We start from the raw sequence: 21,344 nt of genomic DNA on the forward strand, positions 1-21,344 counted from the left end.
AACGTATTTGAAATTTAATAACTCTAAGAGGTATTAATAAAGCCCTACAAAGCAATGTAATTCCAAGAGAATGTGAAGGACTTTTATTTTAAACTCGTTTACTTTTTGAAAAATTGGGAAAGAAATGAAACAGTGAAGTCAATCACTTCCTAGCCACCAGTTATATTTCACAGAAGGCTGTGTGAGAACATGTGAGGAAATGGGGAATGGTCTCCTCTCAATAAGAATAGTCACCATTCAAATTGCCCTCCTCCAGACCTGTTTTAGGACAAAGGTCTCAGATCCCCTCCTCCCCCTCTGGGAAACAAAATGACATGGTTCAGGGAAGCCTTGAGCTGGTCTCAATTAAGTACGCTCAGGAGCTACGTCCGTATAAGGGAGGATTGAAGAATTGTCCATGTATCACTTCCCCCATTGACTAAGAACCCAAAAAATAATTATGGAAATTAGGGTTAGGAATACTGCATTCTGGTTAGCTAGTTTTTGCTTGTAGACGTAACCCTTGAGTAATCGGACCAGTGATGAAAAAGGGGAGGGTCTATTCGCGTTAGGGACTAGGGTTTAAAACACGGTCTTCGAGCCTCCATTCTTTGCACCCACCAGCTTCACACTGGGTTGCCCATTTTCGCAAGAATGACAATGAGCCGTTGACACATTACTGCCACTGAGTTCCAGAGAATTATTGAGCAGGAGTCATTTTCCTCACAGAAAATAATTATTAATGATGGGGTTATGGGGGAACCCCCCACTTGAAGGTTTAGCTCAGGAACTTTAACTGATCTCTTTCAGAGCGATCCAAAGGTACAACAGAGACTAGCTCAGTGAAGTAGAGATTAAAACCACACCTATCTTTGCCCTCAACCCTGACCTCATCATGGTAGAGCTCATTTTAATATGGACCATCCTCAGGTCACCTCAACCAATGTAATTAAATTATTTTAGCCAATTAGCTTTGAGAAATGTGTAAGAGCTGCCTCTATTGAAGGAGGAAGAGGACTGAATCGCAGAAGGCTTGCTCTCTTGCTCCTGGAACTCTCTTTTTTTTTTTTTGGCGGGGCAACGGGGGTTAAGTGACTTGCCTAGGGTCACACAGCTAGTAAGTGTCAAGTGTCTGAAGCTGGATTTGAAGTCAGGTACTCCTGAATCCGGGGCCGGTGCTTTATCCACTGCGCAACCTAGCCGCCCTGCTGGAACTCTCTTGAACTAGCCATGAGCCCTCTTCTCTCCCTCTTAGCAAAATGTGCTGCATATAGAACTGTTCAGGCCTTTAAGGCCTGTAACTAGTGGGGAAGTCAGGCAGACACATGGTCAATATTTTAGTAATATGTGATCTTAATTAATAATAAATGCTTACTGCCAAAACTGGTATAATAGCCTTTAATTTATAAGTAGCAATATTTTAGAAAATGCCAGCCTAGTCTCACAATATTTCAAATAACACAGCTTCATTCACACAGACACAGGGCACTAAATTCTACAGTCCCTAAAATAAAGTTAAAGACACCAAGCAAAGAAAACCACTTCTCTAGGGCAGGTGGCTATGGAAGAAACAGGATGATACACATGTACCAGAGCAGAGTATGAAGAAAGGACCCATTTCATATTGTTGAGATCTAGTCATTCAAACAAATGCTTGCTTATTTGATAATTTCTGATTATTCTATTTTTCTGTATGCTATCTCCTAGAGCAGTTGCTCTTATTTATAGAGTAAATCATTATAAGGGTAAAGAAATATGTCCTTACGTTACTTCCTGTCTTGTGTTTAAAAGATTAAGATTTGTATTTATTTCATACATATCTCCCTTTATTTCTAAAGTGTCTCTATATAACTGATATCACCTAGACTACAAGTTCTTTTAGGGAAAGTTTCCTATTTTATCTTTGAATTTTCCTTCGACTATAGCATAGTGTTTTGGACAAAATAAAAGTACCCTTTTATTTTTTGTTTGATATTTATTCAAAGTCTTGTTGTTGCTTTGTAGAGTGCACACCATGGTGAGCCAGTAGGAGTGAGAGTTTGGGGGAGGGGGGAGCCACCATGCTGCCTAAATAGGGGGCAAATTATCCAAGAGACAGACACAGAGCAGGCCAAAGCTTGCTCTGTGCTCATACTGAGATTCAGCCCCAGGGTAGCCTCCACATTTATAGCCTGGGAAACATAGGGATGCCACAGTCTTAATTTTTAAAAATTAAAATAAAAGTATTTGATGAACAAATGTAGTGATCTAAGTTGAGGATGGTCTGCAAAATTTTCAGCCTGAGAATGACTTTAAAACATATTTTATGGGGGCAGCTAGGTGGCACAGTGGATAGAGCACCGGCCCTGGAGTCAGGAATACCTGAGTTCAAATTTGGCCTCAGACACTTAACACTTACTAGCTGTGTGACCCTGGGCAAGTCACTTAACCCCAATTGCCTCATTAAAAACAAAAAAAAACACCCATATTTTACCAATTACCTGTGCCATAATAAAATTACAATTTGTATATAGTAATATATAATAAACTTTAATTTTTAAAATTAAGAGAAATGTGACCTCTTGCTGTGGTAGATTCTGGTCTATTTAGATATTTCAGTAATAAATTCTTGAGTTCGACAAGATATACTAGATATAATTGCCCTATACCCCAATTTTACTTCTATACTTGACATTTTTACTATTCCCAAAAGTGTGTGTGTGTGTGTGTGGGGGGGTGTCATAGTCAATGTAATGCATGTGACCTGTTCAGAATTCACTCACTAAATGAAATGTTATATTTAATTCTCGTTTTGTTTCTATCAAAACAGAAGGCAGGAAGGAAGGCAGGAAGGAAGGCAGGAAGGAAGGCAGGAAGGAAGGCAGGAAGGAAGGCAGGAAGGAAGGCAGGAAGGCAGGAAGGCAGGCAGGAAGGCAGGAAGGCAGGCAGGAAGGCAGGCAGGAAGGCAGGCAGGAAGGCAGGAAGGCAGGAAGGCAGGAAGGCAGGAAGGCAGGAAGGCAGGAAGGCAGGAAGGCAGGAAGGCAGGAAGGCAGGAAGGCAGGAAGGCAGGAAGGCAGGAAGGCAGGAAGGCAGGAAGGCAGGAAGGCAGGAAGGCAGGAAGGAAGGAAGGAAGGAAGGAAGGAAGGAAGGAAGGAAGGAAGGAAGGAAGGAAGGAAGGAAGGAAGGAAGGAAGGAAGGAAGGAAGGAAGGGAGGGAGGGAAGGAAGGAAAAAGAAAGGAAGAAAACTCATTAAATTGATAGGAAGAGCAAAAAAATGACAGCTACTTTTTCCAGGGTGATCAACCACATACTTCTCTGAATATTTAATTACCCAAAGATTTGGTGAAGTAAAGATGGAAAGCTCTAAAAATGGCATTAGCTTAAGGCTGATTCTAATAGATTATCAATGCCACCAAAAGCCTTTGCATGAATTAGATTGGCTAGAAGAATATTTGTACATGTTGCTAGAAAGTTTGGGTAAGACAGGTAAGGACAGGGACTGCACCTGTGATTTCACTAGTCGAGGAGACTCCCAGGTGTGGAAACTCTCTCTACTAGTACAGATTGGCACATTTTCTGTAACCTCTAATTGTAGAGAGTTGTCTGGCACCGTAAGAGGTTAAGTGACTTGCCCCAGGTCATACAATACTATATTTTTTTAAATGGGGGGGGGGGGCGGGGAGGAAGCATTTGAGTACCACCACATTAACATGAGAGAAATCCTTCTGAAAACTCCTTCTGGTGATAATGTTACTATGTCTTTGAAAACTTCCTGAAGGCATGATCATGTATTTTCCAAGATAAGGTCTCTGTTTAATAACTCAGCAAAATCAAAATGAAAGTGAGGTAAGTGTATGTGAAAGCTACTCCATGCCCTGTACCACAGGAACACCACAAAAAGGAGAGACGAGCATCTGCTCTGAAATGCATTCAAACAAAAGAAACACACAGAACCAGCAATATTTAAAAAAAAGATTTAAGATTATAAATAATAGGTCATTGTCACAAAACGTTTCAGAATTGAAAAAGCAAACAATTTGGCTTTTCAGGAATAAAAAGCTTTCAATGCTTGTGATTTCACCTCATTATTTAAAGGTCTTGTACATTAACTTTCCAGTCTCCTAAGGCACACTTGTTGATTCAAAATGCTAACGTTACCATCCTGCTCTGGCAGAGCAGAATAACTGGCAAAGCATTAACACTAAGACGTGAGAAAAGCAGCAATTGTATGGTCACAAGTATTCAAGAAGAGAGGAGAGAGGACAAAGGCTTGGGAGGTTATTTGGCCATCCTGCTCAAGTATTTTGGGCAACAATCTGATCTGAGTCTTTCTTTTAAAGTGAAATGCACTTCTGGGGTCGGTGAGAAAAGATGGAGATTAATGATGTGTCAAAATCTCTTTGTGGGGGAGGGCAGGAAAGGTCACCGAAGGCTGGCATGTGGGACAAATTGCACACTATACTGAGTGTACAGAGCAGGCATGTTACCCTGCCAGCTTTCGGGCAGATTCTAAGGATTAAAGGAGGAAGAGAAGGGGTTAGGTAAACATGATTCGCATGCCCAAAGAAGCTGCTCCCAAAAATCAGCTTGTCCATGCTTAGCCCACCATTCACAGATTGGAATAGAGTCATTGTATAGTTTGATATCCACACACTAGATTTCTTCAAAAATCAAGAAATTCCTCAGGGTGTATTCTATAGCAGTCTATTACCTTCTTATTTGAGCCCCTGACTTGGCTGTTGTCCCATCTTGTGAAACCCTGAGGTTTTATATACGTACAGTGGGTATTAATTTTGTAATATTTTAAAAAGCAAGAAAAAAAAAGTAGGAGATTTTCCACAGATGAAACACGGGATGAGGTTCAAGACTGAATCTGTAGTGGAGTGTTGTTAGTCAATTGTAAACTGCTAAATTTGGAAAAGTGTGTACTATTCAATACACATTTAAAGGACAGGAAGAAGGGAGGGAATGGGGAGAGTCTGTATCATTCCAACTCTGACAAGGTGCACGGTCTTCGGAATTCCTGTCCACGTTCGTGAATCCATTTATTGGAAACTAGGAGAGAAAAACAGACAAACAAACAAAAAAGCAGAGTTTACATCTTCACCTCTCTCCAGCCTCCCCAGACTCCATGTGCCTCATGGGATAGTGGTAAGAGCACCAGATTTGGAGGCACTAGGTCTCAGTCCCAGACCCACGTGCAGCCCTAGGTGACTTTGGAAAAGGCACATGACTTTCCTGGGCCCCAATTTGGTCAGCTGAAAAACTGAAATATAAGAGCAGGGTTTATAAGTTTTGTGTGGATCATGGACCCCTCTAGCAATATTGGGTGAAGTCTATGAATCGAGTTTTTAAATGCACAAAATATATAAGCTTACAAAAAAAAAACCACACTGAAATTAAATTATCAAACTAGTAAAACAAACTAACAAAAAACAAGCCGATGCACCCCAGGTTCAAGATCCCCTGAAGTTAGGGACTATTGCCGAGGCTCCTCTAAGTACCAAATACAATAGTATGATAATAAGAATAATTCTTACAAACTCTTCCCATTTATTTGGCCTCAAAGAGGTCATCAATAAAAAAAAATCTAATCTGGGCTAAAATTAAAGAAATCAGAACCTAGCTAAGAATGTTTAAAATCTGAACTGCTGCTAAAAACACAAAAGACAACAGGGAGGAAAAGTTGCTAGGTATTTAGCGTGTTTTCATTTCATGGTGTTGGCTGCTTTTTAAAATGAGATTTGAAAGGCAACCACCCTTGTGCTCCTATGAAAGACACATGAATCCAAGCCACATGTTCAGAAAAGAGAGATTGTAGAACAATAGTCAAAAGTATTAGAAGAGGAGCCTTTTGAACTCAAAGTCCTCAGCTATCTACTTATTTGTCTACTTAACTGATCTCTTTATCTATCTGCCTATTTTTGTTTGTTTGTTTCTTTGTTAAGAGGTTATACAAGTTTCCCATCAATCTTACTTCCCGTAGCCCCAGTGACCACCACTGTTTTAAGCTATGAATACTGAAGGCAAGAAATCTCATGGGGGGTAGCTAGGTGGCACAGTGGATAAAGCACCTGCCCTGGATTCAGGAGGGCCTGAGTTCAAATCCACCCTCGGACACTTGACACTTACTAGCTGTGTGACCCTGGGCAAGTCACTTAACTCTCACTGCCCCACAAAACAAAAACAAAGAAAAGAAAAGGAAAGTCATGACCTCAAACCCAAAGACACTACTAGTGAATCCAGAAGTGACACAGATTAAGTACCATGTAACTTTCTGATTTACTCAATTTCCAAGAAATTTTTAAATTACCTGTCCTTTTCTCTTCCTGGATGACATCAGTTTTTAAAAACGTGCTACGGTCAATAACAAGCCAGCTTTAGCACAGTGTAATACGGAGGGCTGGCCTGGACTCAGCTAGTTCCTGTCTCCAGCACAGCCTTAGGTCTGGTTGCCTGACCCTGCAGGTCACATTTCTTGTCCACAGCCTCCCCATTCCTTCCCAAGGTGCAAAGCAGCTACCAAATTGCTTTTTGGTAGGAAGAAGTTCCCTCTTCAAGTGTTAACTATCTCAATGAAATTACAAAACTGGTCCCAAGAGTCATAATCCATTGTACTTTACTGTGTGGGGCAAAGCTTCAAATTCCCAACAGAACTGAGGAGATAAGATGCCTACCCCATTTGTTTCCAACTAACACTGGGCAGGCTGCATGCCTCGTGCTATAATCGCCTTCTCCGCTTGCGAAGAGATTGTACCAGAATACCGCTGTTCCCTGGGAAATGGGAGAGAGAAAAAAACTCATCTTAAAATAGCACATAAGTTAGGCCATTCCTCCCCTTAATAAGTAGCACAAACTTCTTCGCATTTCTATAAAGGAGGACTCTTCTCAAACAAAGCCATATTCCATGTCTCTGAGAGTTAAATCTGAACATGATGAGAAGGCACCAGAAAACTGCAGCCTCCACCAGAAGAGAGCCCACAGAGATGAGCTTACAGAAGGAATACCAGCAGAACAGCTGCACTGCTAAAAATCTTGCAGCTTTTTTTTTTTTTGGGGGGGGGGGGTCAACCCACTACCTCTGGGTCCCAAATGAGCCTCTCTCCCATTTTGGGTCTGAAAATTTTAAATAGACCTTTAGTCTTTCTTTACCCCACCCCACACAGACACATGCATACAATTGCACATGTTAGCAGTTAAGACTCACAAAAATACACAATTGTAAATTCATTTGAAAAACACAGCTCTTTAACTAGATCACAAATTGGCAAAATTGTTCTCCTGGGTCTAAAGGCAGATTTACCTTTTTGGGCCAAACACTGGCTCCTACATCAGGAAAGACAGTAGCTCCCCCTGCTGACACATCACTCATCTACAAAAGACACACACACAGGAAAAAAAGAAAAAAACAAAACAAAACTAAGATGGAATCTGCTAGGATTCTGCAGAGCTAAACCAGTGCAAATACTGAAAGCCCACAAGCATGGAAAGGGACTTTGGAGGCCACTCATGTTATATTCAGAGTATAACTGAATTAAAGATGCTATTACAATTCAAATGAGGGGGAAATAAAGCATCTGTGGCTACTCAATTCTTGTGAAAACCTTAAGCTAGGATGTTAAAAGTCTATCTAGTTGTTCTATCTAGTAAGACTAATGTAGCCAACTTTAGGGAGGTGGGTGGCACAGTGAATAGTGTTGGTCTTGTAGTCAGGAAGACCTGGGTTCAAATCGTGCCTCAGGCACTTACTTAGCCATATAACCCTGGGAAAGTCACCTCATCTCTCAGCCTCAGTTTCCTCCTCTGTAAAATGGGGATGATGATAGCACGTACCTCCTAGGATTGTTGTGAGGATCAAATGACATAATATATCTAAAGTGTTTTGCTAACCTTAAAATGCTGTGTAAAGGTGAATACTATTATTATCCAGTATTAACAAAAGAGGTGCAAAACTAAAAATTATTGGAGCATAGGCATTAAACTATGGTATAAACTAACTCTGTATGTTCGATTCACTAGCTATGTTGAAATCATGTTGAATAGCGCCTGAAATAAAATAGAAACCCTTGTCATACAGGGATTTGGCCCATGATAACTTTCCCAGATAGAACAGAAACGCCCAAGGGGAACTTACATAGAACAACCATGTAGCGATTCTATTGCCTGTGCCCAGCTCTTTGAAAGCATCTGGTTCATCTTTCTGTGGATAAGGCAAAGAAGATTAAATAGATGTCCACCTTTATGAACCAAATAACCAACACAATGGCAACTGGTCAATCGTAGGCTGAAGCTTACGCCAAAAGACCAAAGAGTCTCCTTTGCATAGTCGATGAATGACATTTGAAAAGATATATAATTTTAATATGTATGTGTGCGAAATACTTTTTTTTTTTACCAAATACAAAAGAGAAGAGACTACCTACCATCACTTACAACTCATTTTACACAAATTAGAAACAAAACAAAGGAGACAAATCCAATTTCCTAAGTATGAGAGTCTACAGTAAAAGGAAGTTATTCTGGGCGGTGCTCATAGGTGGAGCCTGTCCTTTATTTTCTTTTAAAAGCTGACTAGAGGGGCAGCTAGAGCACCAGCCCTGGAGTCAAGAGGATCTGAGTTCAAATCCGGCCTCAGACACTTAACACTTATTAGCTGTGTGACCCTAGGCAAGTCACTTAACCCCAATTGATTTACCAAAAAAAAAAAAAAAAAGCTGACTAGAGATTTATGCTGATCATACAATTGATCTTTGATTAGGAAGTCCTTTGAAATTTTAAAGGACAGAAGTAACTTCCACAACTGAAGAAATGAATCTTCCTTTGGCAGTTACCAGAAGACCTTTCAGGGGAAGTACAAGTAGGTCACACTCTGGGTTTTTTGTAAGCTAAACAGTTCAAGGTACCTTCTCCGATGAGGCCTATCCAAGGGCAAATTTTCAGAAAAATTAGGTTCCTCAGTATTATCTTTCACTTTGGACAGCTAGCATTTTAATCTCCCTACAGGAAAATATAATTTAAATCTACTTTGACAGAGCGTAGGGTCAATTCACATGACTGCTTAAATCACACATTCACATAGTTATTTAAAATGAGCCATTTTTAGCCTGTTAAGATAGGAGGGCTAAGAAGTGTATTTTTGCCGGCACAAACAGGTTTGGGATCTAGGAGTCTTGCTTAAGCCAATGAAGGGCCGCACCCCACAAAGGCTGGTGCAATTCTTTCTTTTTTATAAAGTCCTAGTTGCTTTTTAAACATTAAGGAGTCTTAAAAAGTTAATTAAATAGTTGTCCCAACAGGACAAGACATTCTATTTTTCATCATTCTCTGTAATTAATCAGAGTCTTAGCAGCAAGACAAACAGTGTAGCAGCCTGTAATGGAACCTTAAATTCTATTACTAGAATAATAAGGAAGGTGATTGTCCCACTACATCCTGTCCTAGTTAAGCCCATCTGGAATATTTGTTCAGCTTGTCACCTTCCCCAAATATGACACCCCAAACTGAACCATGTCCAGAAGGTGAGAAAGAGACCTTTGGATCACAATTATAACATGGGAGGATCAGTCAGAATAACGGGGAATGTTTACTCTAGGGGAGAGAAGACTTAGAGGAACCACAATCTTCGTCTTCAGGTATTCATCTGTCATGTGGGATAAAAAATAGACTTACTAATTAAAATTAGATATTAAGAACACAGGCAGATTTAGGTTCAAAAGAAAGGACTCCCTAACAATTCGAGCTGCCCACAACAGAAGGGTTGGCTGATCTTGGCAGGTTTTTATTCGTAGAACAGATTCATGTTGCAAGGAAGAATATAATTAGTTGATGCCTGCCAATCTCAAAGATTCTATGACCCCTGGTTTTACAATTGGGTAATACTGGAGTTTAAAATGTGTTTTTTGTTTTGGAAGCTAAAAGAGGCCAATATTTGTGTAGTAAACCTAAGCATAAATTGTCTGAAGAATGGAGGAATTACTATTTCATGACAATACTGTAAACTCTTCCTCCTTCCCTTGATTAACTAGACTATAAGGCAATGATAAAACCATTTGCTATATATATTAAGCAGTACAGATTTTGTTGCTGGAACTATAAAAACAAAGCTAATCTTTACTGATTTACCTTAAAATTATTTTTGTTTCTCTACAATTAAGGGATATGTTCCTGTGATTCATTCACATATGACTTAATTTGGATTATATGGATTTTAGACCACTTCAGAAGCTGATTCATGCAATTAACATGTATGTGTATTAGTTTCTACCATAATCAAGAAAACAAGGGTGTTTTTTATCCCTCTGATTTCCAACAAAACACATTCATGTAATGGTTAGTACAGAGTCAACAGACCACGTTAGTGTTCACCTTATATTAATGCACAGACACCCAAAGTCACCAGGATTCAGTAGTGGTATTTTAGTAACAGCTACATGTGCAAATCACTAACGTTTATTGTTGTAAAGAAGAAAGATTTGAGTTTAGTCAAAAGCACAATAAACTCCAGGAAATCCAAGCAACTGGAAAGCAAAGGACCTGTTTTCTTTTTCTTAACTGAAAGTGACATTTATATTTTCAATTTAACTTCATTCCAATCAAGTTAGGTCCAATTTGCCAGTACAGAACCAAATATTTGTGACTGAGAAGGGAACAACATACATCTAACTAGTTCTGGACTTTAAAAAAAATATAAAATGCATCATTTTCACCACAACATTTTTGATTGAATGTAACTGACAAGTTAAATGGTGACCCCCTTCATTCATCTGTTCCCCTGGTGGTTTAGTGAGCTTCACTCAAATAATTTAAGAGGTGGTAGGCCAAGGAATTAAAAAATAATAATAATAATAATAGCAAGAGTGTGGAAACACTGTGTATTGCCTACACTTTAGTGGATTATTTTCACCCCTTCATCTTTTTACTTGCCCGTGCAAAGTCAAAGTGGGGTTCATACTGTCCTCCCACTCCATAATTTGCCACCTGAAAAAGAGAAACAATGCATATAAAGAACAAAATATAAGAATGGCTGGACTTACCCTTCCAAAATCAAAGTGAGGCTCGTACTGGCCTCCTACGCCGTAGTTGGCTACCTATGGTGAAATGAGAAGCGACATAGCTAAAAGCAGTTACAGTTCCTGGGAAGTCAGGGGAGAGAACAGGAGTCATTTACTATGTGTCACCTTTGAACTTTTCATGATCACCTTCAGCCAAAATTTGGGAAAAGCCAATCCTTGCTCCATGTCCTCACTCTAAAATCAATGCAGGTGCAATGTCATAGCTCAGCATTAAAATCTCCAAGGAAACATTCAGTGATGATCAAGACTTCTTCCAAAGTCTGAAATGTTGGGAAACTCAAACTAGGTCCTTGACCTGCCAGTCCACCCTCTCCCCACCATTTAATGTAGTGAGTGGATAGAGTGCCAGGCCTAGAGTCAGGAAGGCTCATCTTCCCAAGTTCAAATCCAGTCTCAGACACTAACTGTGTCACTCTGGGCAAGTGATTTAACCCTGTTTGTCTCCGTTTCCTCATCTGTAAAATGAACTGGAGAAGGAAATAGCAAACTACTCCAGTATCTTTGCCAAGAAAACCCCAAATAGGGTCATGAAAAGTCAGACATAACTGAAAAACAACTGAACAACTGAAAACAAGGAAGAAGTAAACACACACACAATCCTTCCTGCTTGATGCTCCCAATCAGGGGTTATAGCTTTCCTTCTATGCTATGTTATCCTTTCCATGCTGTAAAAAACAAAGGCATGATTGACCTACTGAGCAGAGGTATTAAATACTAGTGGTCCCTGTGAAGACCAGACCAGGGAAAAAAGAAGGAAGGAATAACTGAACATAAGATCCATAGTTCTTCCCGGGAAATTTATATATATACATAGTATATATTATATTACATATATTAATTTTTATTATATATTATAAAAAGTTCTAAAACATATTTTTATTTTATATTATTTATGTTTTTTAAAATTTAAGCTTGTCTACTCTGACTTGGTAGACACATCATTCCTTTCCTCCCACAGTCCTCTGTGTGTGTGTGTGTGTGTGTGTACACACCTCCTGGTTAGAGGTTAAGCAACAAGTGTTAAATCGACAAGCTGGATCCGTTTTTAAATGTGGTATTGGTAAAAGATCTAGAAGAAGCTCTTTAGGAATGGCAAAGATGAAAGGTCCTTTAAGATGAGTAAGGTGGCTGGGGCAGCGTATTCATTTTAAGTGGGTCACCTACCTGGAGCTCCTCGGCTGTGGAGACATCCAGTCCAGTCAGGTCCTGTATTCTCATGTTAATTCGGGACACCACAGGGTCTTCATAACCAGACAACCAGGCACTAAAACCAAAACCAAGATTGCTTTTATCAGCAGGAGTCCAATACAATATGCTCATTAATGCTTGTCATTTAGAAAATTTAAAAAAAAACACCTAAAAACTCAGAGTCAACAATCTTCTAATTAGCCTATGGGGGCAGGGCAATGAGGGTTAAGTGACTTGCCCAGGATCACACAACTAGTAAGTGTCAAGTGTCTGAGGTTGGATTTGAACGCAGGTCCTCCTGAATCCAGGGCTGGTGCTTTATCCACTGTGCTACCTAGCTGCCCCTAATTAGCTTTTTAAATAAAGGCAGTTAGCCAGTTGGCTATCCCCACCCCCTCCTTTTAGCTATGGGCCTTCTTCCTCTAAAGTCTCATTCTGAAGCATCACTCAGCATTGGGGGGGTTCTCCAGTGTTACAGGTATAGCAGGTGCTATACTAAACCCAAAAGGCTTCAAGTACATGCCCAGGGAGGGACTGTGCTGTCTAAGGCCTAGCCTCAATACATCGGGAGAGAGGCTCATCAGCAAGTTGGCCACAGGACAATTGATTTTTCAATCACAGCACTTCTCAAAAATCATCTACTCAGTTCCAGAAGGGCTGTGATCTATGCCAGAAGGTTGTTATTAAAAATTCCAGCACATACATGAAAGGAAAGAACCTTGTCTTTCTGTTTGTATCTCCAGCCAAACTCTTACCATGGGGCCTGTCATCATAGAAAGTACTGAATAAATGGTTTTTCATTCATTCATTTATTCTACAGAAGAGCAAGATTTCATCATGTTTTTTAAGATGGGGTAGTGAAAAAATTACTCTGAATCTTTCAGAGAAAAAGATACCACAAGAATATCTCCCTTCTTTTCCCAATTTACATTATTTAAAATTCTTTTTAAAAAAACTCCACAGGTGAATATTTTAAATATACTAGCATATTTCTTTCTTTCTTTCTTTTGTAGGGCAATGAGGGTTAAGCGACTTGCCCAGGGTCACACAGCTAGTTAAATGTCAAGTGTCTGAGGCTAGATTTGAACTCAGGTCCTCCTGAATTCAAGGCCTGTGCTTTATCCACTGCACCACCTTGCTGCCCATACTAGCATATTTCTAATCAAATATCAAGTAACACTAAGAACATAAGAAGGGTCATAAAAAATTTTTCTGCTCTTTTCTAAGATTAAAATACCTGAAATCGGGGCAGCTAGGTGGCGCAGTGGTTAGAGCGCCGGCCCTGGAGTCAGGAGTACCTGAGTTCAAATCCGGCCTCAGACACTTAACACTTACTAGCTGTGTGACCCTAGGCAAGTCACTTAACCCCAATTGCCTCACTAAAAAAAATAAATAAATAAAAAAAATAAAATACCTGAAATCAGCATTGCTCTTCTGATCTCCCAAATGAAACTAAAATTCTAAGGAACAATTGCACTCCTTTACTAGTCTGCAAAGAGTTCACATGTCCTAGCAGGGGATTCAACGTCTTCTTTAAAATACAGATAGTTCTCACTTTATGTAAATTCACATCATGCAAATTTGACTTTACACAAAGAATTCTGAACGACATCTGCATTCCAAAAAAACCACCTACATTAACTATAATGTACAGTACTATGCGCGGGTGCGCTCTCTCTTTCTCTCTCTCTCTCTCTCTGCTCCTGTCCCTTGGCTCAGTGCTCTGCAGCCTTCCTGCCCCCCCCCCCAAAATAAGCAGAAGAAGAGACATTGGGAGAGACCCCCACTGTCCCACTCTTGTCTATCTGCAAGAGGCTACCACATGTCTGTACCTCTCCCCACAAGGCACCTCTCCTCTCCTGTCTCTGTCCACATCTGACCCTCATGTTCTTCCTTTTGGTTCCATCCAGGCCCCACGTGGCTGGCCCTAGCCCCCTTTTCCTGTTCTCACCTCTGTATCCCTGGCCCCAACCAGTCCTTGAACTGTGTGCCAGCTCCTTTTCCTCCACCTTCCTCCCTCCCTCTCTTCCCCATACATAAAAGTCACTTTACATCGAGGTCTGCAGAAGGGCCCACACAAAGCAAGAACCATCTATCACACTTTTCAGAGGTTGTCTATGACAATGGAAGCATTTCCTAGCTATCACAAGTGTATTAAACAATGTCTATATTAACAAATGCCCACACAATAAAGCTAACGAGGAACTGTGGCTCACGTTGCTAGCTGCGTGAACCGCTATAGTCTCTCAGAATGGCAAGAAGTAAACAAAATTAATTACCAATGTAGGCAGTTCTTCAAGACCTGAAGGGCATGACAAGCAGCCAAAAAACCTACTTTCTCTTGTGAACAATTGTTCAGAGGGAACAACCATACATTTATCTAATCTCTCTTGGCTTTCCCTCCTTTGTCCATTATAAATTTCATGTAAATCGTCTTTTAAACAGAATAAAGGACATGGACATGGTTATTGGGATGGAGGCCAAAAGGTAGATTTACATTTATGTTCCTTTCCTTCTCCTACCCTGAGAAGTAAAGTGCATGTCCACCTTTACCCCTACCCCGCCCCCCGCACAGTTTATAAAAACGCACCCTCCTTCGCCTTTTCATTTACTCGTTAAGCAAAAGAATCAGACTCTACCTCCTATCCTTATTCCTGGAATGGTTCTGCTTCCCAGCTGCACCAGTAAGAAGAGCACTAGTTTGCAGTCACAGGATGTAGGTGTATCAAGTCCTAGGCTCAGCCACTTCCTAGGTGACCTCGACCTGCCTCAGTGAAGGCATTACTTCTATTTTTCTGGGCCTAGTATGCTGCTGACTGAAGCTGGAGAAAATCATGAAACTATGCTGACTGGATCTATGACAAATTTTTGTTATACAACCTCTATTGGGCCCTCACTGCTTCTGGGCCATCTTTCTACACCTCCATTATCAACCCACTCTTCTTCTCTCCATAGTGGCTTTCCTAAACCTTTGCATCCCTCCTCAAGCCTCCCATGGCTCCCCCTTCTCCCACCCCAAACCTTGCCTCATCCTTCACTGAAACCACTGAGGCTGTTTGTCATGAGTGCTCTTTTCTCATCCTCCTCATCTCACATCACTCAGATGCCTCCTGCCACTGCCTCCTTCCTTCACCCATCTCACGTGAAGAGGTAGCCCTTCTCTTTGCCAAAGTAAGTCCTTGTCCTAGGGACAAACATCATTCCATCGTGCCAAGACACTTGAGAGGTTTCTTTGTTTGCTTGTTTTGGTTATCACTGTTTTGTCAGTATTCAAAGTACAATTTCTGGTAAAAAAAATACTAAAAATTGCCATCAGAAATATGCTAATAGCATTAAATATGATCTTATAATTTTCTTCTGAAACTTAAAGCATGCTATTATATAAATTCTTATTTCTCAACTTTAGCTTGTCCTTTTAACCTGCCTGCACAGTATCACTTATCAGACACCAAACCCTCTTTATCGACTGTTTACTAAGCCAGTTAGCTTCTCCTTGATAGGATTCTTAAACAAAAAAGTATTTCAAAATGTAGGTTTGAAGACATAGGTGACTTGCCAGCAACTTGCAGATGGTCAGAGAAATAAACAAAAGTCCTCTTTTCTAACAGAGGCAGATCTATTAGTAAATTTCTAGAGGAACAAGCAAATTCTTATTTCAGCTGAAGATGAGGTAATCTTTTGTAAATTTTTAAAAGAATAGCCTTTGAAGTTCTCCATTGACCCTTTCAAAATACAGATGGTCCCAGAGCACAAGATGACATTGCTGCTTACTGATATCAGCATACATAAATCTTTTCTCATGCTGGTTTTGAGAATGAGGTTCTCTCTATGCCCTTCCGCCTTTGGAGTATAATTCATGAAAGAACATAAAATGCTCACTTAAGCACAGTACCAAATTATATTATGTTTTTTTTAAATGAGACTTATGATGAAGGGAGAAAAAGTTCAAGTATATCTTGAAATATTTATTAAATTATCAGAAAAGTCAAATTCACTAGTCTAAATGCAATGCTATGTCAATATAACTACATCACTATACTAATTTTGGTAGCTCAGGAAGAAGAGTATTAAAAATAATTTTTGAAAATTACAATCAATATAGAAAAGACTTGAAATCCTATTGGAAGTTGTATATAGAATTGCTCTCTTAGTTCTTGCTTTATAAGCAATAAGAATATTTTCAGAGGAAAAAGAAAAGGTGGTAGGCCTAATTTTCTTCAGACAGACTCTCTGAACCTTAATGTGCCGTGGAAACTTTTTTAACCAGGCTGCTTTAAACACACACACATAGTTCTGTTCTTTGCCAACACTAAATTTATTCTGGCATTACTCATGGTTTGTCGTGACTCCTGATGCTACTGGCTAAACTGCCTTCCCTTGCCACGTTCTACATCAACTATGACTGTGCCCTTCCCAGAAATCCAGGAATTCTGTCTTTCAGAAGAGTGGTCTTATTTTAACGTATGAGGTTTGGTGTTGATTTTTTTTCTTTTTAAGGAAACCTGGAATGTTTAGAAATATTTAGTCATTGAGAAAAAAGTTATATCTCTAGACTGCTATCCTTAAGAATGATTTATTTTAAAATGTTGGCAAAAAGCCCCACAGCTTTTGCCATTGCCTAAGGGCAATATAATTATTCAAAAAGCCTATTATATATCGATGTGCCTTGAAAAAATTTCCCAGCAAACTAACTTCGCACTTTTAATTTACTCTTTAGAGAGTTCACTGAAATAACTAGTGTAATCTGTATATTTGGCAGTCAGTATCACAGACGATCACTTTGACACAAAAGTCTCCAGAACAAATAACAGCCTCATTTCTGCGCAAAAAGACAGACTTCCCTTAATTTGTGAGATTTTCAAGAAGAAAGAGGTTATGTTATCATAGTATTGGGATAACTAAAAGCTGACTTTTAAAGTCTTAACCCAAAGGAAGCAGGCTGTCTCCAAATGCAGAGGAGACTCTGAACAGGCAGCCTTTACTAGGGTTCCTTCAATGGAATTCTCCTCATATGGCTCAAACTGAAAGCACATTGTAGCAAATACAAATTGAGTGCCACTGGATTATTTTGGTTTATGAAAAGAACACACACACACACACACACACACACAGAGAAAACTAAGCTAATACACTAAAGGATACATGGAACCATGCCAAAGTAAGGAATTGCTAAATTAAGGCCCTCTTTCCAGCCTTGGCACCGCCAAGGTGATGAATTACAGATGCTACAAAATGCCTATTTCTGCTGGATTCTTCTACCCTTCCTAGGCTGAAACTACCTACTCACTTCCAAGTGTGTATAACGTTTTACCCTCATCTCCAAAGCTCCTATTTCCCGAGTATTGGTTATTGACGATCCTTTGGGATTACAGAACTCTCTTGCTGACTCCTCTCTCTTCTTCCAGAGGAAAAGATGACAGAGTAGATGACATGTTTGGGGGAATCTCTAATTTCTTCTGCAATGAAAGCCCAACTTTGCTTATCTTTAGAGAACTTATTTTTTTTCCTTTTCATTTAGGAATCAGTCTTTTTTTAGGTAGCTCAAGAGATTAGAATGATAATAGACAGGTTTGAATCTTAATCATTCTTCTCCAGGCTCTACCGAAAAAGTGAGTTACTAATAACCAGCCTGGGCTCATTCTGGAGTGTTTGACAGCTGATTAGCTATTTAAGAAAACACATGCAAGTATGCAAGTAACTTTTATTAGTACCACCACTTCATTACATTTTATATGCTTTACATTCTCCCCAAAGCAGCAAGCATAAGCATAGCTAAATTCTCCCCTTTGCTTCCCAGTTAAAGCAAATGGAAGAAAAAGCCAGAAGATTAAACCAGTCAGGATCAGCTAGAGAATTCCTAATTTCAGCTGTGTTCCATTGGCTATTTTTCCCCTTACCTCTTAGATACTCTGTACTGTGCTGTGGTCAATTTTCCAGTCTCTGGGTCATGTACTGTAGCCCGGCTCAGCTACAAAAAAGAGAAAGGACAAGAACTTACTCTTGTAGGAGGCTTCGTTTTTTGTTTGTTTTGTTTTGTTTTGTTTTGTTTTTGCCAAGCCACAGATGATCAGAAAGGTTCTGATTGGTCTGGATGGTAGGTAAATGCTCTCAAATTGGCAGAAATATTTAGAAAGGTGGCAGCAAAGGGAGCCACTTCCAAATCAAGGAGAATTGGATAAACAGGCTTAGTTGCAAATTGGTTGTCCTTTCACTTTTTTAAAAAGTCATTTGAAGCTTTTTGCAAATAACTTTTAGCACTGTGTTTCACAGGAATGTCCCCAGACTCTAGAAGGTTGATGTATTTTGTTTTTCTCATCTAGGTTTTGTCTACAGAGAGAGAATAATATGAATAATCAAGTTGACTTCCATGAAGAAAATCAACAACTGTCAGAAACCCATCTTTTAAAAAAAAATCACTAAAATAAAGCTTTTTTTTTTTTTAGCATTTGGCTGGAGAAAATATTAAGACAATTGAGTCCACAAGTTATAAGATTTGGAAAAATAACTTGGGAGATAGGGAAATTGCACTATTCTCTCTTAGTGCCAAATCTGAGTCAGCAGATTGTTTAAAAAAAATTCAAATGGGACAAAGAGAGATTAAGACTCTAGACAAAGTGATTTTATGTGACTGATGAACCAATATTTCTGAAGGCTTATATTAGAGTAACAGAGTAGAATATGAATTCTTTGTAGCACTGGATGTGATGGACCTTAATAAACATCTTAGGCTGCCAGACTCATCCAGGCCTAGTTTTCTTGGCAGGGACAAAGAAAAAGAAAACAAGCATCAGACCTCGTCTGGGGATACTTTGTAGCTCAGAATGAAAGCTGCAAAGTGTCCCATTAACTTCCTGAAAATAAGACTGGAACTAATGAAAAACTAAAGCCCTCCCTTCAAGCTGAGGGGTTCCCCCTGTGAAACACGAGAGCGGCTTTTCTCTGTGTGTGTGTGTGTGTGTGTGTGTGTGTGTGTGTGTGTGTGTATGTGTTACAATGGCGATGACTTGAGCTGGAGACTCAAAAATGACAATATTGGCTTAGGAAACAAGTTTCTTTCCCTGAATGAGCACAATACCTGTGAGAAGTACAAAACACTCATTACAGGGCAAAATATTCAACATGTGTCTCTCTTACCTTTTGCTAATTCTGTAATGGGCCGTCTCCAAGACTCCTGTTATTGGATTTGAAATGGTGGCTCGCCTCAGCTGTGAAGCCAACCATCAAAATAGTTGTATTATAAAACAAAAACTGCATCACACTTATCCGACCAATCAGAATCCCGAGATAGGGGTTGGGGGAGAGGGGCATAGTTGTGAGCCTTGAAAGCAGATTATTTAAGTTTTTCTCCTTTTTCCCTGCAGGACTTTGGGGAGGCATGTTACGGTAAGGAGTAGGAGTATAGTCATAGTCTTTATGTGTATGTAATTACAAAGATTTTTTTTTAATCTGGAATTGTGATCCCATTGATATAGGGAACACCCAGGGGTGAAACATCTTCATTCAAAGCAGATCAACAGATGTTTTTTACAATTTATGATCTTGGAGAGGTGACTGGAGCAGAGAGGTTAAGAGACTTATCCAAGATCATACAACCTAGTATCAGGAGTAGGAGCTAAACAGCATTTTATTAGCTAGAATCTATCTTTAAAAACAAACAGACTGGGCTATTCCATTTCTTAAGAATAGATATTTCAAATAGCCATTTGGAGTTCTGCTTTTAATTTTTAAGTGAACAAACTCCTCCTAAAAGTATTACCCATCTAGCAAATAATACTTTAGGATACACTGTAAGATAGGGCAGCAACATTTAGAATTACTTTTCTCTCAGCTGAAGGGAAAAAGCAGATTAAAAATAAAATGCTCAATCTTAAATTCTGCAGATTATAAAATGTAGCCACACTGAGTTCCAAATGGATCATTCTGATCCAAATAAGTTTAGTAAATTTTGTTGGTAAAATCAGGGACTTGTTAACTACAGACAACATCCTTGTGAGACCAATATAGGCATCGTCTTCAAAGACATGACTGGAAACACAGACTTAATTGTTTCCTCCAACTGCATTCAATATTCCCAAGGGCATACATACAGCACCATTTAAAATTTACCATTATTTAGTAGGGATAGCTATAGAACATGATTCACTGAGACAGAAATTCAGAGAAGAATTGATACTGCATAGTAGCCAAGTTGTTTGGCATATGGTTATAAATTATATGACTTCAACTGCAGGGCCCCAGCACTAAGGGTGAAAGCAGAGAGCCATTACATGGTAAACCATTTTTCCTCAATTTACAAAGTGCTCCTCAGTTGGTAAGAAATTAAAGAATACCATTTGAACAGCTGTTATGGCTTAGTTTGGATTTTTTTTTAAGTTCACTTAAGAGGCTCAAGAAACCTTAACCTTTCAGTTTTGAAGGAACCAAGGAAGCTATTCACATTAAATTAACAATCTCCTCTACTGTTTAATCTGTATTCTGTATGCAAATGGTAGAAGTTTGTTTCCTTTCCAACAAAACCAAAAGCAGTTGGTTCAATTCTACAATTATAAAATGTCTTTTAAAATGAGCTAATGGGCAAAAAGAGGGCCTGGACCGTGAATTGACATTTTAATCTAGTTCCTGCCACACTCTTGTAAAATAAAAATTCATTTCTCATTTACTTGCTCATGTTTGTGCTGTTAAGCTATTAAAAGGGGTGAGAGGGGGTGAAATAAGAGGCACGGCCAGTATCCAGAAAATGATGGGTTATACTTTCCCCTACAATGATGCATGATACTGTTGAATGTATAAGCAAGCATTAAACAAGGGGCCTAAACCAAACTAAATACTTCAATCAGATTTTCCAAATGCATTTTCCACAGAAGGCATAGAAAAACAGAAACCTTCCCAGACCAGTGGATTACAAAACTCCAAAACATAAAAAGTTTCTGAGCATAACGCCAAAAGGAGAATTATCTTTTAAAAAAAAAAGTATCATATATGTTTTCCTCAAAGATGCGGTTCAAATGCAATTACAATGTAAATCAGTATGTGTTGACAACATACTAGGAAAGAAACCGGCCCAAAGAGAATCTAATGGCTACATTTACATAAAAAGATCTGTGTACTGCTAAGATGCCCATTTAG

The 21,344-nt window shown here is 39.3% G+C and overlaps 1 protein-coding gene across 4 annotated transcripts in view; it reads right to left on the reverse strand.

Moving 5' to 3' along the window:
* Nucleotides 1-3,918: 3,918 nt before the first annotated feature.
* The window catches only part of P4HA1 (prolyl 4-hydroxylase subunit alpha 1), a 63,741-nt gene continuing 46,315 nt past the window's right edge, over nt 3,919-21,344 (reverse strand). Inside the window, exons 9-15 of one of the 4 annotated variants that reach the window (XM_043985192.1) lie at nt 18,116-18,186; nt 12,195-12,294; nt 10,882-10,935; nt 8,093-8,158; nt 7,262-7,330; nt 6,636-6,732; nt 3,919-5,013 (exon numbers count right to left, since the gene is read on the reverse strand). In XM_043985192.1, coding sequence (XP_043841127.1) covers nt 4,943-5,013; nt 6,636-6,732; nt 7,262-7,330; nt 8,093-8,158; nt 10,882-10,935; nt 12,195-12,294; nt 18,116-18,186 — 528 coding nt within the window. In that variant the 3' untranslated portion in view covers nt 3,919-4,942. Of the gene's footprint in view, nt 5,014-6,635; nt 6,733-7,261; nt 7,331-8,092; nt 8,159-10,881; nt 10,936-10,991; nt 11,046-12,194; nt 12,295-18,115; nt 18,187-19,352; nt 19,424-21,344 lie in introns of all 4 variants that reach the window. The other 3 variants (XM_043985190.1, XM_043985193.1, XM_043985191.1) reach the window with 3 other exon arrangements.

This window comes from Dromiciops gliroides, chromosome 2, assembly GCF_019393635.1.
Source record: "Dromiciops gliroides isolate mDroGli1 chromosome 2, mDroGli1.pri, whole genome shotgun sequence".
NCBI classification, from domain to species: Eukaryota; Metazoa; Chordata; class Mammalia; order Microbiotheria; family Microbiotheriidae; genus Dromiciops; species Dromiciops gliroides.